The 16727-nt window shown below is 43.8% G+C and overlaps 1 protein-coding gene across 3 annotated transcripts; it reads left to right on the top strand.

Annotated features, from left to right (window-relative positions):
- Positions 1-5316: 5316 nt before the first annotated feature.
- On the top strand, positions 5317-11710 carry LOC117018013 (GTPase IMAP family member 1-like). Of its 3 annotated transcripts, XM_033098669.1 has the most exons (4): positions 5317-5410; positions 7219-7390; positions 7664-7712; positions 9449-11708. In XM_033098669.1, the coding sequence occupies exons 3-4, from the start codon at positions 7670-7672 to the stop codon at positions 10312-10314; spliced, it is 909 nt and encodes a 302-aa protein (XP_032954560.1). In that variant the 5' UTR covers positions 5317-5410; positions 7219-7390; positions 7664-7669; the 3' UTR covers positions 10315-11708. The 3 variants fall into 3 exon arrangements, with proteins under 3 accessions (XP_032954560.1, XP_032954561.1, XP_032954563.1); XM_033098670.1 differs by lacking the exon at positions 7219-7390 and having other exon boundaries at positions 5323-5410; XM_033098672.1 differs by lacking the exons at positions 5317-5410; positions 7219-7390 and adding an exon at positions 5496-6105 and having other exon boundaries at positions 9449-11710.
- The last annotated feature ends 5017 nt before the right edge of the window (positions 11711-16727 follow it).

Genomic DNA, 16727 nt, shown 5'->3' on the forward strand with positions numbered 1-16727 from the left:
GGCCCTCTTCTCCTAGGGCTTTGAGTCCCTAGAGCCATCAGAGTCATGCAGAGTTACAGACAGTGAGAGATACCAGTTCTTTGATATCAGTGATGGATGTCAGACACAGATATTTGCCACTTGGTGCCAACATCCAAGGAAGCAAGAAGCAAGGAAGCAGGCCTTTTCTCCCCCAGTTTTCTGCTATTCTCAACACGCCCACAGCTCCCTGCCTTACTCGTCTTCCAAGACTTTTTAGTCCCCTCCCTCCAAAACCCACAACGTTTGCTTGGATACCCTCTCAATTCTTAGCCATTTTATGACACTAGTGGTAAAAGGAGAGGCTGCTTAAGAAAACAGGAATTGAGGGAAAAATTCAGAGGCTGCCATATCCATCTGGTAGTATTCACTAACTTGTCCTTTTTTCAGGATTTGCAATTTAGTTTGCACGATTTCTGCTATTATCTGCATTTCTTCCTTTTGGTTGCAATGTGACATCTTTTGTTGCTTCCCTCTGACTCTCCCATAGAGTGTTCTTAAGTGCTTTATTACTAATGATAAATGCTATAAATAAAACTTTAACAAGCGACAAAGAGACCATGGTAATACATATCTCAGCATATCACAGCTCAGAAAAACTTTTTTGGTTTCTCACAATCCCCTGTATTTCCAAGAAATGAGCTACAGGATGACTTATTGTAAATTCACTGTGTACAGAAAAGCATGCATCTTGCCTCGGCCACACCCATTTCCTGTCTCACATCCTCCTTATTCTGTCTTCCTCATCACTTCAAGCTGTGGTCACAGCATAGACTAGAAAGGCTAGGTTACAGGGTCTATGTCCCCTTATTTGTACCTGCTGAAGTGTTCAGAGGGGTGATTGGAGAAAGGCTGGGCCACGAAGACACACCACCATGGAGATCTCACTGAACTGTGCTCGGTAGCCCATTCAGACCCCTTCTCAGGCTGGTGTTGGCCAAGGAATTAAAGAAAGAGTTTGCCTCTGAGTCTCCAGACCCACACCAGGGCCCCATTCAGAGCAGAGACAACATTTAACACTTTGACAGGAGCCAAAAAAATGGGCTCTGCTCTAAACTGGAACAGGTGCTTCTGAGGGTCGCTTTCAAAATTCTAACAATGAACTTCTCAAAGCTCAAGGAGCTACTAAATAGCTCAGCAGCCTCATTGTTTTTGAATATTGTTTATCATGAAGAAATATCACTTGAAAATTAGAATTAAAGGATGCATATCCAAGCTGTGAAAAACCATAAGTGACTGTTTAGAAATATAAGGAGACGTCAGCATTTCTCCTATCCTCTGCAAGCATTACATGTCTGCATTTAGAGGAAAACCAAGGACTCAAGATAGAGATAGCAGTCTGGAGGACAGCAGCCACTGTCACCTGGGTCCCTATTTAGCAATATTTCATTCAACTCCACTAAAGAAGAAGAAGGGAGACTAAACCATACAAAATCCAGGCACACAGCTGGAAGGAAGATGAGGGGAGCTAGCACGGGCTACAGTTTAATCTAAAACTACTGACAGGATTTCCACTTCTGGAAAACATCATGAGGAACCCTGCAGACTTATTGCTGGTGTAACAACCACAACTAGTGAAAATGATTTTTTTAAAAATTAAAATCTCTAAAAGCTGCCCTACGGCCTGGTGGCTCAGGTGCTTGGAGCATCGTGCTCCTAACGCTGAGGTCGCTGGTTCGATTCCCACATGGGCCAGTGAGCTGTGTCCTCAACAACTAGATAGAAGACAATGAGCTGCCAATGAGCTGCTGGAGGGGTGGCTGGATGGCTCAGTTGGTTAGAGTGTGAGCTCTCAACAACAAGGTTGCCAGTTCAATTCCCGCATAATACAATATAATATAAGACCAGGTCTTATGTTAATTATTGCTTCAAAAGACGCATTAGAACTGATTGTCTGGCTAGGTCTTATTTTCAGGGAAATGGTATGAGCGTAACAACTGAGCCCTGAAACACATGAAGCAAAACCTAACAGATGCCAAGGGAAATAGACAATTCAACAATAATAGTTGTAGACTTCAATACCCCACTTTGAATAATGCCCAGAGCAACTAATCAGAAAGTCAACAAAGAAAGAAAAGATGTGACCAACTAGGTCAACATCAGAACACTCCATCCAACAACAGCAGATACACATTCTTTTCAAGTGCTCAAGGAACATACTCCTAAATAGACCATTTGTGAGGCCATAAAATAAACCTCAATAAATTTAAGAGGCTTGAAATCATACAGAGTATGTTCTCCAGCCAAAACTAAAGTAAAATTAGAAATCAGTAACAGTAAAAATTGGGGGAAATTCAGTAGTAAGTAGATATTAAACAACACAATTCTACATAGCCAATGAATCAAAGAAGATATCAAAAGGAAAATTATAAGTACTTTGAGATGAATGAAAATGAAGAAACAACATAGCAAACCTTATGAGGTATAGCTAAAGCAATGCTTAGAGAAAATTTATAGCTGGAAATTAGATAGATACATAGATAGATAGATAGATAGATAGATAGATAGATAGATAGATAGATATCTCAAACAAGAAAGATCTCAGACCAATAACCTAATATTCCACATTAAGGCACTGAGAAATTAAAAGCAAACTAAACCGAAAGCAATCAGAAGAATATAATAGAGTGGAAATTAATGAACTAGAGAACAAAAAAAAAATATAGAAAACCAACAAAAGCAAGACTTAGTTCTTTGAAAATATCAACAAATTGACAAATCTTTAGCTGGTTTGACCAAAAGAGAAAGGAGGAGAATTAAATTACTAAAATCAGGAATGAAAGAAGAGACATTATTACTGAGTTGGGAGAAATAAAATAATTATAAGGAAATATTATGGATAATTTTATGCCCCCAAATCCGATAACACAGATGAAATGGAAAAATTCACAAACTACCAAAATTGTCTAAAGAAAAAATAGAAAGTTTGAATAGACCTATAACACATTAAAAAAAATTAAATTACTCATAAAAATATTATCTACAAAGAAAAACCCAGGTCCAGATTGTTTCATTGGTGAATTCTACCAAACATTTAAGAAGAATTAATACCAATTCTTCACAAACTTTTAAAAAAAATTAGAGGAGGAGGAACATTTCCCAACTCATTCTATGATGCCAATATTGATACCAAACCAGAAAAAGACATCACAATAAAAGAAAACTACAGATCAATATCTCCCGTGAATATAGATGCAAAAATGCTAGCAAAAAGAATTCATCAATATATGAAAAGGAGAATACACTGTGACCAAGTAGAATTAATCCCAGGAATGCAATATTGGTTTAACATTCAAAAATCAGTTAATGTAATAAACCATTTCAATAGAATAAAGAAGAAAAAAATGATAATCTCACTAGATTTAGAAAAAGCATTTGACAAAGTTGAACACCTTATCATAATAAAAACACTCAACCAACTAGGAAGAGAAAAAAACTTCCACAACCTGCTAAAAGGCATCTATAAAAATTCTACAAGTGGTACCACACTTAATGATGAAAGACTGAACGCTTTCCTGCTATGATCAGGAATAAGGCAAACATGTCTGCTGTTGTTACTTCATTTCAACTTTGTACAGGAGGTTCTAACTAGGAAAATTGGCAAGAAACGACACTGTTCCAAAAGAAGGATGGGTAAATATCTGTAAATCAGCTAAAGTGATACACCATATTATCAGTATGAAAGATAAAACTCATTTGATCATCTCAATACATACAAAAAAAGCATTTGACAAAATTCAACATCCTCTCTTAACAAACTGGGTACAAAGGAAATGGACCTCAACATAATAAAGGCCATATATGATAAGCCCACACCAACACTACACTCCACAGTAAAGTGCTGAAAGCTTTTCGTCTAAGATCAGGGAAAACACAAAATGTTCACTCTCATCACTTTTATTCACTATAGCACTGGAAGTCCTAGCCAGAGCAAGTAGGCACAGAAAGAAATAAAAGGCATCCAAATAAGAAAGGTAAAAGTAAAATTGTCCTATTTGCAAATGACATGATCTTATATATAAAAAATCCTAGAGACTCCACACACAAAAAACAAAACACACACACACACAAAAAAAAAAAAAAAAAAAAAAAAAAAAACACTGTGAGAACTAATAAGCAATACCAGTAAAGTTGCAGGATACAAACTCAATATACAAAATCAATATAAAATACCTAGGATTATATTTACTAAGGAGGTGAAACACCTGCTGATTGAAAACTGTAAGGACTAATGAAAGAAATTGAAGACACAATTAAACGGAAAAATATTTTGTGCTCATGTATTGGAAGAATTAATATTGTTAAAATGTCCATATTACCCAAAGCAACCTACTGATTTAATATAATTCCTATCAAAATTCCAATGGCATTTTTCACAAAAATAGAAAAAAAATCCTAAAATTTGTATAGAACCACAAAAGATCCTAAATACCCAAAGCAGTCTTAAGAATGAACAAAGCTGGAGGCATCACAACTTCCTAATTTCAAACTACATTACAAAGCTATACAAATCAAAACACTGTGGTATTGGCATAAAAACAGACACTCAGACCAATCAATTAAACAGTGACCCCAGAAGTAAACCCATGTATATACATGCTTAATTAATTTTAAACAAATAAGCTAAGAATATACAATGGGAAAAGGATAGTCTTCTTCAGTAAATGGTGTTGGGAAAACCGGATACCCACATGCAACAGAATGAAATTTGGCTCCTATCTTACACCACACACAAAAATCAACTCAAAATGGATTAAGACTTGTATGCATGACCTGAAACCATAAAACTCCTAGAAGAAAACAAAGGAGGTAAACTCCTTGACACCAGTCTTGGTAATGATTGTTTGGATTTGACACCAAAAGCAAGAAAACAAAAACAAAAATAAACAAGTGGAACTACATCAAATTAAAAAGCATCCGCACAGCAAAGAAAACCATCAACAAAATTAAAAGGCAACCTAAGGAATGGGAGAAAATACTTGCAAATCATAAACCTGATAAGGGGTTAATATACAAAATATACAGGGAACTCATACAACTCAGTAGCAAAAACCCAAGCAATTCAATTAAAAAATGCTCTTCTCCTCTGAGGTGATACCCCTGTTATGGACACGATATTAATGTCACTGGACCTTCTGAAAACATCACCATAGTACAAAGCAGGGAGTGAGTTTCATAGTGGAAACTTCCCAACCCCCATCCCCAGCGCCCCACTGGCAAATGTTTCTGTCTCTTTAATTCGTCCGCCCTCCCCCAACCCCACCCTGGGGCTTCCTGCCCTCTGAGTCTGAGAGATGCCTACACTTCCCTGTGTGCTGGGAACACAGCCTGCTGCACTCACAGCCAAAGGGAAAGCAATAGGTCAGAGCCTGTCGCCACTTCTGCAGGAAAGGTGAGCCCAAGCAGGGGAAGGGAGCCGGCGCGGAACTGGGAAATGTGAGGACCCAGAAGAATTCAGTGCCTGTAGGAAACTCGTTCAGTGAGCACCTGCCTTCTAGTAGGTACCAGGCAGGGGAGCGGGATCTAGACACTCACTGCACACTCCCAGGTGTTTAAGGAGGCTCTGAGCTTCACACCGAGTAAATGCAGAAGAAGGATGAGCATCCAGCCTGGACGCACTCGCTCTTCTTTGGGACAGACTCCACCCCTTCCCTGCTCCCCTGCTGAGTTGGCTAGGACCACTGCAGGGAACAAAACACACTTCTGGGCAGTAAACACTCCCCAAAAGCATATTCGGCACAGGCAGCTATTTCTGGGGACGTATAGGCGAGTCTAACCTCGGAACAAGCTGCAAGGTGAAAATTCTGTGGCCATCTGGTCTGAACCGCCCAAAGCACTCACTCCACTCTCCTCAAGAGGGTATTGCAAGAGACATCGAAGGCCGAGAACACGGGCTTCAAACCTGTGCCCTTGAACACCTGCTCCCCCACCCAAGCTTCCAGGGCTGTGCGGGCCGCTGAGCCATCTGAATTTCCTCACGTGCTCTGGATGATGAAGGGGGTGGACTAGGATACCCGAGCCAGAAGTCACATCATGGACTGAACGCATCAGAATCACTGGGTGGGGAGAGTTAGTGGTTTTTTAAAGGTACAGATCAGTGATTCAAAATCCCTAAGAACTACACATTTAAAGAATCCCCTAGATAATTAACTCCCAAAGAGAACAGGTTCAGGAAGTGCTGGACCAGGTGGATGAAGTCGTTCCCTTGGAGGTTTAACATTATAGGCTTCTACATGAGTTCCGGTCTTCAATAACTGTGCGCCTTTTGTGATCCCAGACTTGAGCTCTCAGGCGTCGGAAGAACTTTTCAGCCCCACTCCAACTCTGTGAGACGTTCTATAGGGCCTACCCCCGGGTCCTGGGGGTTCCCTGTACTTTCTCATCTCCATCTTTGACCAGGACTTCTGGCTTTAGCTAAATTCTTGTTCTTTGCTCTCAATCTGTGGCTGTCTCTCCATTCTGGCTCTGGCGTCAGTCATGGGAGTGTGTTGAATTCTACACACAAAATACTCACATGAGGCCTGGGATGGGGGTGAACTTGACTGAGGGCTTGGGGGGGGGGGCAGGGGAGTTCCTGCAGAACCACCAACGTGGTTGGATCAAGGACCCGCCGAGCCTGTCATCTAAGCCCTTTGGCCAGAGACAAGCTATTCAGCCAACCTCTCTCTCTGCTTTTCCTCGTGTGGGGCCAACGGGAGAGAATACAGTCACCTGTGGTAACCAGGAAGAGGTAGAATCTGAAAGGGACAGTGAGGCGCAGACAGGACTCAGATGCAGCACGGCAGAGGCTGAATGGCCACAGGCGAGAGAGCACAAAGTGGCTGGAAAAGGCCCTGAAATCTGCTCTCTGGGGAGCAGCTGGAGGGTTGGGGGGTGGGGTGCCATGAGGCTGAAGAGGCAGGTAAGGAGACTGCACTGTGCTCAGGGTCTCGGTGACCACAGAAGGTTTGTATTCAATGATGACGGACTGGGTGTAACCACCTTACTTGGAGAAGCCTCAGCTGTAGGGGCAGGAATGGCAGGGGTTGGAGGGGCCTGTCCAGTCTCCCCAGCACACGACCATGTTCAGACACTTTGACACAGGACAAATTATTTGGCTTCCTGAGAGCAGAGTCAGAAGCTCTCCGGATCAGCTTGGGAGACGTTTCTTTTCCAATTTCCAGAAACAATATTACAATTCTCTTCCTGTTTGTCTCCCAGGCCAACCACCCTGATGGTTCCCGAAGTTACTGAGCAAATTTTCTGGTTCTCATGTTTTTCCAAAGTCTCCCTGACTACTCAATCTCCTGGGAAAATGTAATATCTACAGCTTTTGTCACCGACATAGAATTACCTGGGAAAGATTAATATCCAACGCTGCCTCACCGACGTAGTGAGTGTTCCAGTCTCCCGTCTGCCCTCTCATTTGGGTTCTGAAAAGAAAAAAAAGCCAAGCTCACCGCAGGCTCTCACTGTATCATTCCAACCCCAGCCCAGGCCCTTCCAATGTCTTCCCTCAACTCTCAGTCCCAGGGCAAGCAGGAACCATGATGTTGTCACTGTCGTGTCTGTCACCAGCTCTTTGGCTTTTGCCTGACACATTGTAGGTAGTTACACCTATTGGACGAATGAATGAACCAACAAGTTGTGTTTGGGACTCTTTCAGGTCAGCATGGGAGGACGGAAGTTGGCGAGAGATGAAGAAAGTACCTATGGTAAGAACATGTCTCGCACACTTGCCCCCACGGGTGCGCTCTGGGGGATGAGGGGGTCGGGCGGACTCAGGACTGAACAGACAAGCCCCAGGGTGTCTCTGAGGTGTCTGGGGCGAAACAGCAAGAGCCCGAGATGTGCATTTTAGCTGGATCGCTGCTGCCCCTGTCCAACTGTGAGATATTAACTTCTTTGACCAGCCTGCACCTGTTCCCAAAGGGTAAAATGAGGACAATAAACCTATTCTCATGTCCACAGAAGAGGGTGTAGAGGTATCAGACCGTGCACTAGAGGGAGTATGATTGACCAGGTAGAATGTTAGAGAACCAGGATGGAGGGTTAAACAGGTGTCTTATTAGGAAGCAGGTTGAAGAGGGAGGAGAGGGAGGAGGAGGGAGAGAGGGAGCGGGAGAAGGAAAGAGCTGATCTCATCTAATCTCTCAACAACCCTGAGAGAGACAACTCCATATCATTATTCCCGTTTTCGCAAAAAGGTTTCATGTCGCATCCCGCGCAACACAGGCAGTGAGGAAACGAGAAGAGGCGGCTTTGGGTTACGTTTCTAAGAAAGAAACAAACAAAGACTTAATGTAGTTAAATCTCTCCGAAGGCCAGGGGGCCTCTCAGTCTCAAAGGACTGGAGCCCCTAATCGGACCAACTGGAGGTTTTTATTGACACTCATACAAGTAACACTGTTTCTTACACGGTCTGTGAGACTCATACATCATAGCAGAAAAATGTTTATCCCAATCACCCTTTGTCTGCAAACAGCCAGAGCACAAGGTCCCATGATGTCTTAATTACGGTATGTACCCTCTCAGGGTCAAGTCTCTCATATTGTAACAGTTCCGTTGAGACAAGTGGAGAGAACTGATCTTTATTGTCTTCATGACTTCTCTCACAACAGGTGCGAGAGAGGAGCCAGAGCTAGCAATGGCTTTTCCTAGGCAGGGGGAAGGGGAGGCAAGGCCCTTCCCATATTTTTCTAAGGCATCACGTCGGCGGGGGGTCAACTCAGTTCCACCTGGCTTGGGTTGTATGTCCCGTGAGATATCTTACCCGTCTTTGCCTGCAAACCATCTTTTGGAGACCAGACAGAGAGACATAAGGTGTAAACACAATGATGGAACAGAGTCCCAGAAAGGCACACTATCACAGACTCTTCTTTCTTTAAGGAAAGACACGGGCGGGGGTGGGGGGACAGTTGGCTAGGTTGTTGTGTGACTACAGTTTAACACTTAGATTAAGCAACCCCCATGGCTGCACAGCTGGCGATGGCGGGGCTGCGAGACAAACCCAGATGTCTGGGATTCCAGACAGCCCCTCATCTTCCATCTACTGCCCCCTCCTGCCCTTCCTCCCTGGGATGGACTGTGGGAGAAGTATGGCAGAGGCCCCTGAAGCCGTCAAGTAGGGACAGCTGTGCAAGGTAAGGACGAGCAGGGATAATGTCTGGTGAAGTCAAGTGTGGAATTGCAAAGGGGCATCCTCTAGAGAAACGCTCACCGGGTGCTGAGCATCCACAGGTGCACGTGGTGAAGCCACAGGGAAAGAAATAGAAGGTGAAGATGCTGGGAGTGCAGGCAGCTCCGACCAGATGAGCTCAGGCAGGGTTAGGGGGGAAAGGCGCAGGTGAAGGCACTATTGTTCTCCTTTGTTCAGAGGGCTCCCGGAGGCCCAGGTAAGCAGGCTGCGGTGCTTTAAGGTTTGGAAGCTGACAAGTCACGTGTCCTCCAGGTTCCGAAGACGCCACGCAGGGCCTGCAGGAGCCCAGGCTGCGGCTCATCCTGGTGGGGAGGACAGGAGCCGGGAAGAGCGCCACCGGGAACAGCATCCTGGGCCAGAGGCGCTTCCTCTCCAGGCTCGGAGCCACCTCGGTGACCAGAACCTGCGAGGTGGGGAGCTGCAGGTGGGGCCGGTGGCACGTGGAAGTCATGGACACCCCGGACCTTTTCAGCTCCCAGGTCCCCAACACAGACCCGGGCTTCGAGGAGCGCAGCCGCTGCTACCTGCTGTCGGCGCCGGGGCCGCACGTGCTGCTGCTGGTGACCCAGCTGGGCCGCTTCACGGCGCAGGACCTGCAGGCGGTGAGCGCGCTCAAGGAGCTGTTCGACGACGCGGTGCTGGCGCGCACCGTCGTGCTCTTCACGCGCAAGGAGGACCTGGCGGGGGCCTCGCTGCAGGACTTCGTGCGCGACACCGACAACCGCGCGCTGCGGGCGCTCGTGGCCGAGTGCGGGGGCCGCGTGTGCGCCTTCAACAACCGCGCGGAGGGCTGGGCGCTGGAGGCCCAGGTGCGGGAGCTGCGGGAGCTGGTGGAGCCCCTGGTGCGGTACCACCAGGGCGCCCCCTACTGCAACGACGTGTACCGCCTGGCGCAGGAGCTGGCTGCGGCGAGCCCGGAGGAGCGGCAGCGCCGGGTGGCCGAGAGCCTGGCGTGCCGCGCGCGGGCCCGGGCGCGGCGTGGGCTGCTTTCCCGGCTGCGCGCGTGGGTGGCGGCGAGGAGGTGGCGCGTGTCCGCGCTGCTGGGCGCAATGGTCCTGCTCTACCTGGTGCTCTCCAGGCTCTGGCCCGAGGGCATTGATGAGTTAGGTCCTGAGTGACAGCCAAGGGGACTTTGACCCATCGACGTATAAGCGCATTCATCCCTGGTGTGTGAGCTTCCTTGGCCCGCGGGCTCTCCTTGCCTCTCTCACCTGGACATAACCTAACAAGGACAGAGTGCTGAGAGATCCCACCTCTCCCCAACACGTTGCCCTGTGACCTGGCCCTCCCTGAGTTCTCCCCTTACTGAAGCCAAACAACTGTTGTTGCTTCTGCCCGTTTCCCCCTGACCTCAGGCCGCCCTTCCCTGTCATTGAATTGTCTTGTCTCCTAAGAGCAGATGAGCATTTGTCCTCTCACCCCTGGTTTCCCCACGGGACCAAGGGAGAAAGCCAACACAGAGCCTCGGTCCATACCCTTTTGTTTGAATTAAATGAATAAATGCATGGGGCAATCACACTGTTAAAGGAAATCACTATTTGTAGATGTTTGTTCATCTGCCTTATATGCCCATTGAACAGAGCCTGTCATTCCTAACTCCATCTGCAAAAACCACACACCCAAATACAGACAGACACACACATACACACCTGGGGGGTGGAGTGTGTTCATCAGAAGAGAGCACTCTGAAGAACAGTCCACCTGTCCCAGCAGGAGACATCTCCCCCTGCGTCCCCATTCAGACCCCTCCAGCAGCTTGAATACTGACGTTTCTACAAGTCCAAGGAAACTATAAGTAGAGACGCAGGTCCCCAGGGGCCACTGAGACCCTGCAGAAAGTTTGCTTCAAAAGAGGAGCTTCCTCACTGGCTGACACATTCACAGGGTGAGGATATGCTTTTCAAGTCAGAGATAAATCACAAAAATTAAGAGGTTTGGAAATTGTTACTTCAGTCTCAAAATAAACGAGTCTTTGTGGCTGAGCACTGGTGATCCAGTGGGGGGCAAGTTCCTATGCAGGGGTCCCATGTCTGCCCCTCTGTCCCGTGTAGATCTGGGACTCAGCTCTCTGAGTCAGATGAAATGAGCCAGGTTAGCCGGCGTTGTCAGTCCTATCTGTCCACCCACACTTGCTCGGTCCCCAGCACTGCACCCTCACACACAAACTCAAGCTCATCTCTGATACTGCTGTGCAATCCCAGATCTCTTCCCTACAGTATCCTCTGTCGCAGCCTTCACAGTCAGAGATTCCCGGGTTACTGATGACCTCAGGTCACTAAAGAGACACATAAAAAAGGAAAAATATCTGCACCAGCTGAGCACATATTGGAACAAGAGGCCCACAACCATGGGCCATCGCGTGCAAATCATTGCAAATACAGGAACACCCGTGCCAAATGCTGAGGCTTGAAACTTCCTCCAGAATCCTCTTCAGATAAGACTGTGTGAATTGTGGGAATGAAACCGCAAGTCAGAGGGGGATGGGGAGAAATCTGAATCATGAAACAGTTTCTCTTCCCTTCCTAGTCTGTGCTCAGTTTGGGAAAAAGAGAAAATAATATACGGTATTGAGACAGGAGTATTGAAATCTCCAACTGCAAATGTGGTTTGCCTATTTCTCCATTCATTTGTGTCAGCTTTTACTTCTTGAAGTTCTTTTGTTTCATTAAAGCTCAGTTACTTATGAGGCACATGCACATTCTGTATTATCGTATCTTGTGGACGAGTTCACCTATTTACCGTGATGAAAGTTCCTTTAGCCTGGATGTGGATGGAGATGGTATTGTTCTCAAACCTCCTTCGTATTAATACAACCACTGCAGGTCTCATGTGCTTAATCCAGCATGGCATATCTTTTTCGTGGTTTCTATTTTTCAATTCTCCTCCTTTAACCTGTCTGTGTCTTTATATTTACAGGGGAATTTCCTTTAGACAGCGTGCAGTTGGGTCTTGCTTTTTTTTTTATCCAATCTATCTTATAATCAGAGCATTTAGATAGTTTATATCTAATATGATTATTGATATTGCTGTGTTTAAATTCATCTTCTTGCTATTTGTTTCTATTTGTCCCATCTGCTCTTTTTCCTTTTTTCTGCTTTTTTTGGTTAATTTTTTCAATTCCATTTTATTTCCATGATTGCTTCATTAACTGTTCCTCATTTTATTTTCTTAGTGGTTGCTCCACAATTTACAATATACACTTTCAACTTATATTCTACCTTCAGTTATTATCATATCACTTCACATAGGCTATAAGATCTTTATAACATTATACTATTAATTCCTCCCTCCTATCTTCTGCGTTATTGCAGTTACACATTTTACATTTACAGAAAATATAAAGTCAACAATATATTGTGATTATTTTGCTTTCAAGGGTCAATTGCCTTTTGAAGAAATTTTTAAATGTTAAAAAGAATCTTTTGTATTTTTCCAGACATTTAATATTTTTTGGTCTCTCATTTCTTTGTGAAGATCCCAATTGTCATCCACTTTCAGTTTTCATACTTCTGACCCACCTAAGGGATCAGTCCTGAACAGCCTGTTGTTCAATGTCTAGAAACAGTATGCATACATGTATAAAACAAGTCTGAGCAAATTTGAAATGTTGAAAAAATACCAACTATCTCTTCTGACCACAACAGTGTGAAACTAGAGAAGTTAGTAACAGGAGAAAAACTGGAAAATTCACAAAACATGGAAATTAAACAATACATCCCTGAATGACAAGGAAGAAGTCAAAAGGGAAATAAAAAAATAGTTTGAAACAAACAATGGGAATGCAATATGCAAAAAGGGAATGCTGCAAAAGCAATTTTAAGAGGGAAGGTTATAGGGATAAATGCCTCCATTAATAAAAGTAGAAAGATCTCAAACAACTTTGTATCTCAAAGAACCAGAAAAGAAAGAAGAAAGCCCAAAGTTAACAGAGGAAGGAAATAAAGTTCAGAGCAGAACTAGAGACCAGAAAAACAGTGGAAAAGCTCAACAAAACTAAGAGATGTTTTTTAAAAATGTAAACAAAGGTGACAAACTTTTAGCTGGGCTAATTTTAAAAACAGAGAGAGAAGACTCAAACAAATAAAATCAGAAATGAAAGAGGAGACATTACACTTGATACCACAGGAATACAAAGGATCATAAGAGACCTCTATGAACAATTATATGCCAACAAATGAATAAACTAGGAGAAATGGATACAATTCCTAGAAACATACAACCTACCAAGACTGAATCATAAAAAAACAGAAAGTCTGTGTAGGGACAGAGCCAGGAGTGCAGTTTCCAGGCTCTCGGCCTCACATAGAAAGGTGCTGGCTCGGGTAGTAAATGGCCATCGACTGTGATCAAATGACCATCAGCTGTGGCTAGTTGGCCGTCAGCTGTAACCAGTGAGCCATTGGCCACTAATATAACTGCTGTGGCTAAGCTAGCAGAAAATGGGGGCGGGGGGGACTAGTAAGGACGGAGAGTGCATTTCGGATTGTGTGGCTCCTGCTTCCTGTGTCTCCAACCCAGCCACCAGCAAGAATATAGTGGTATGATTCCCTTATCTATGGCTCCATGGGTGTTCCTTTTTGGCCTCACCATATCCTGCGTTCTTATGTGGGGAGCGGGACCAGAGACCCCACCTGACACCCTGCATGACAACTAGTTTTTTCTTGCACAAGATTAACATGCCATCAAATGCATAAATATGGCCACTTTCTTAGCCAAAATTTTTGGACATATTATTTCCAGTGAACTCGGTAACTTATCAAGCAGTTCTAAGTGAAGTACCCAGAGAAGAGCCGGTATTGGAATGACCGTTAGAACTTCAGCTCTAAGAAACAAACAAGTCACTGACCTCAAGCTGCATGAGAAGCCACCCCAGAATAGTATGAAACCACAAGAGCAAAATAATAAGCCGATCTAAACACAGCCCCTAGAACACAAAGGAACAATGAGACCACAAGCTGAAAAACAGGAAACACACTACAAACACCTTTTCTCAGCAGACATCATGAGATCGTGAGGTGGAGGAAAAAAATCAAGAACCTGAGAAAAAAAACCAAAAAACAAAAAGCCTGAAAGCAATCAAACAACTGAAATAACAAGCAGCAACCAGCAAACAGCTAGAAAAAGTCAGTTGGATAAAATTCAGAAAGAGATAACCCTTCTCCAGGAACTAGTAGATTTTGAAAACAAAATTAGATACCAAAAAGAAGTACAAATATATCTTCTTATTAGACCTGATGGAGTACCTGAACATTCTTTGGTCCACCCTTGATGTTCGTCTACAATTTATCCAACATTCTGAATATGTGGGAAATTTTATAATGTTTGTTAAATTGACTTTTCCTACCTTTCAATATAACATGGGGAGAAGGGGCAATAGGTATTTTGTTGTTTTTCGTTTTTGTTTTTTGGTGTTTTTTTTTTAACCAAAGCTTGACAGATGAAAAGAGAGATGTCACTATTTATTATCCACTAAGGGATAGGATCTCATATACACAAAAAAAAGCATCTTAATTTTTTTAAAAAAGAAGGGAGAACAAAGAGAAGAGAGTGATCAAAATGGGAGGAGTCTGTGTGCTGACTCTTGTACTCTGCAAAATCTCCAATAAAATTTCTAAAATTAAAGAAAAAAGAAAAAGCTGAATATGAATAATTGTATGTAAATACCAATTTTCTTAAAAACAGTACAATCACTGCCTTTTAGGCTTTCAGGCTCATAGGCTGAAATAGAAATGGTGCAGAATTTCACAGAAATGAGCGAACAGAGAAAAGGCTGAGGAAGAAGGAAAGGGAACTCTTAGAAATAGAGGGGAGGATTTTGAACTCTTACACATTGCGAAATTATAGTTTGGACCAAATTTCACCGAGTCATCAAGGAGCAGGGGACACTCAACTGACATATGACTGACAAATTATAAATTGAGGGCTGTGGACACATCAGATATTGGGATATAATTTAACAAGAGTCTTTTGTCACCAAGGATTTTACAATATCCTTGGGGATATAGACAAGAAATAACAAGCACTTGACGTGGGTATGCATAGAATGTGATAGAGCCAAATAAATAGGAGAGGACTTAAGTCAGACTTGGGTGGAGCAGAAAACTTTCCTTAAGAACATGAGATTTAAGATTAATCCGTGGGTGGCCCGTTAGCTCAGACGGTTAGAGCGTTGTGCTGACAATACCAACACTGCCGGTTCGATCTCCGCATGGGCCACTGTGGGCTGCGCCCTCCTTAAAAATAATTAATTTAATTTAATTTAAAAAAGATTAATCCTTAAACCTATATGATGAATTGGATAGTCACCCACAGCATGTGTGCACGCCTGTGGAGGTGGGGGAACTGTCAGATGTGGGTAGAAAGGCAGGACCCTTCGGTGTAACTACCTGAGTAAGAATACTGATAGATGAGTGGAGACTGAAATGGACGCTGCAATATGAAGAGCTTTGCTTAAAATACCCAGGAGTCTGGAATGTGTGAGGACAGTTGAGAAGGATAAAAGGATAATAAGCTGAAGAACATCATAATTCTATTTCTTCCTCGTCTAGTGAATGTTTTAGCATACGTGGGGGTTGGGTTTTGTCAAACAATTTTTCTGCACCTTTTGAGATGATGACATGATTTTTGTCTTTCATTCTATTAATACGCTGTAATACATTGATTGATATTTGTATACTGAACCAATCTTGCATTTCTGGGATAAATCCCGGGTATATGTACTTATATATGATACATACTTCTCATAGTAGGTACTTCTATTTATGAGTTGCTGTATTTGATTTGCTACCATTGTGTTGAGGATTTTTATGTCTATATTTATAAAGGATATTGGTCTGTAGTTTTCTTGTAATGTCTTTGTCTGGATAATACTGACCTCACAGAATGAATTGTCAAGTACTTTCTCCTCTCCTATTTTGTGAAAGTGTTTGCAAATTATTGGTGTTAATTCTTCTTTAAATGTTTAGTAGAATTCACCAGTGAAGCCATCTGGTCCTGGGCTTTTCTTTGGGGGTCGTTTTTTAAGTTCCTAATTTAATCTCTTTTTTTTTGTAGGTATTTTCAGACTTTTATATCTTCTTGAGTCACTTTCAGTAGTTTGTGTCTTTCTAGGAATCAAATATACAGCATTCAAACAAGAAGAAACAAAAATTTGGCCTTCTTAGCAGTTAGCTGACCCCCTCCATCTACACCACTGTCAGGACCACCTTAGCTTTTGAGCCAAAGCCATGCTCTTCCCAGGCAGCTCGCAGCCAAGGGCTGAGCTCAGCCGAGTTGCCAGTGTCTGCCCAACACAGGACTTGGCTATTGGGCAGTCTTTGCCCCAGAACTCCCACCGAGTTGGCACAGGCTTTGTCAGATCTGAGGCTCTCCTTACCCAACCCAGTCCCCTCCCCTTTTTCCTTCTGCAAAGTCAGATCTGCAGCAGGGTCTGGGGGCTTTCTCTGCCCAGTTCTGCTTCTTCCTTTTCGTCTTTGAACGGGCATTCCTCCATCCTCCACCCCACTTTGTAGTCAGATTTGAAGAGGGCATG

Source organism: Rhinolophus ferrumequinum, chromosome 26, assembly GCF_004115265.2.
Source record: "Rhinolophus ferrumequinum isolate MPI-CBG mRhiFer1 chromosome 26, mRhiFer1_v1.p, whole genome shotgun sequence".
Classification (NCBI taxonomy): domain Eukaryota; kingdom Metazoa; phylum Chordata; class Mammalia; order Chiroptera; family Rhinolophidae; genus Rhinolophus; species Rhinolophus ferrumequinum.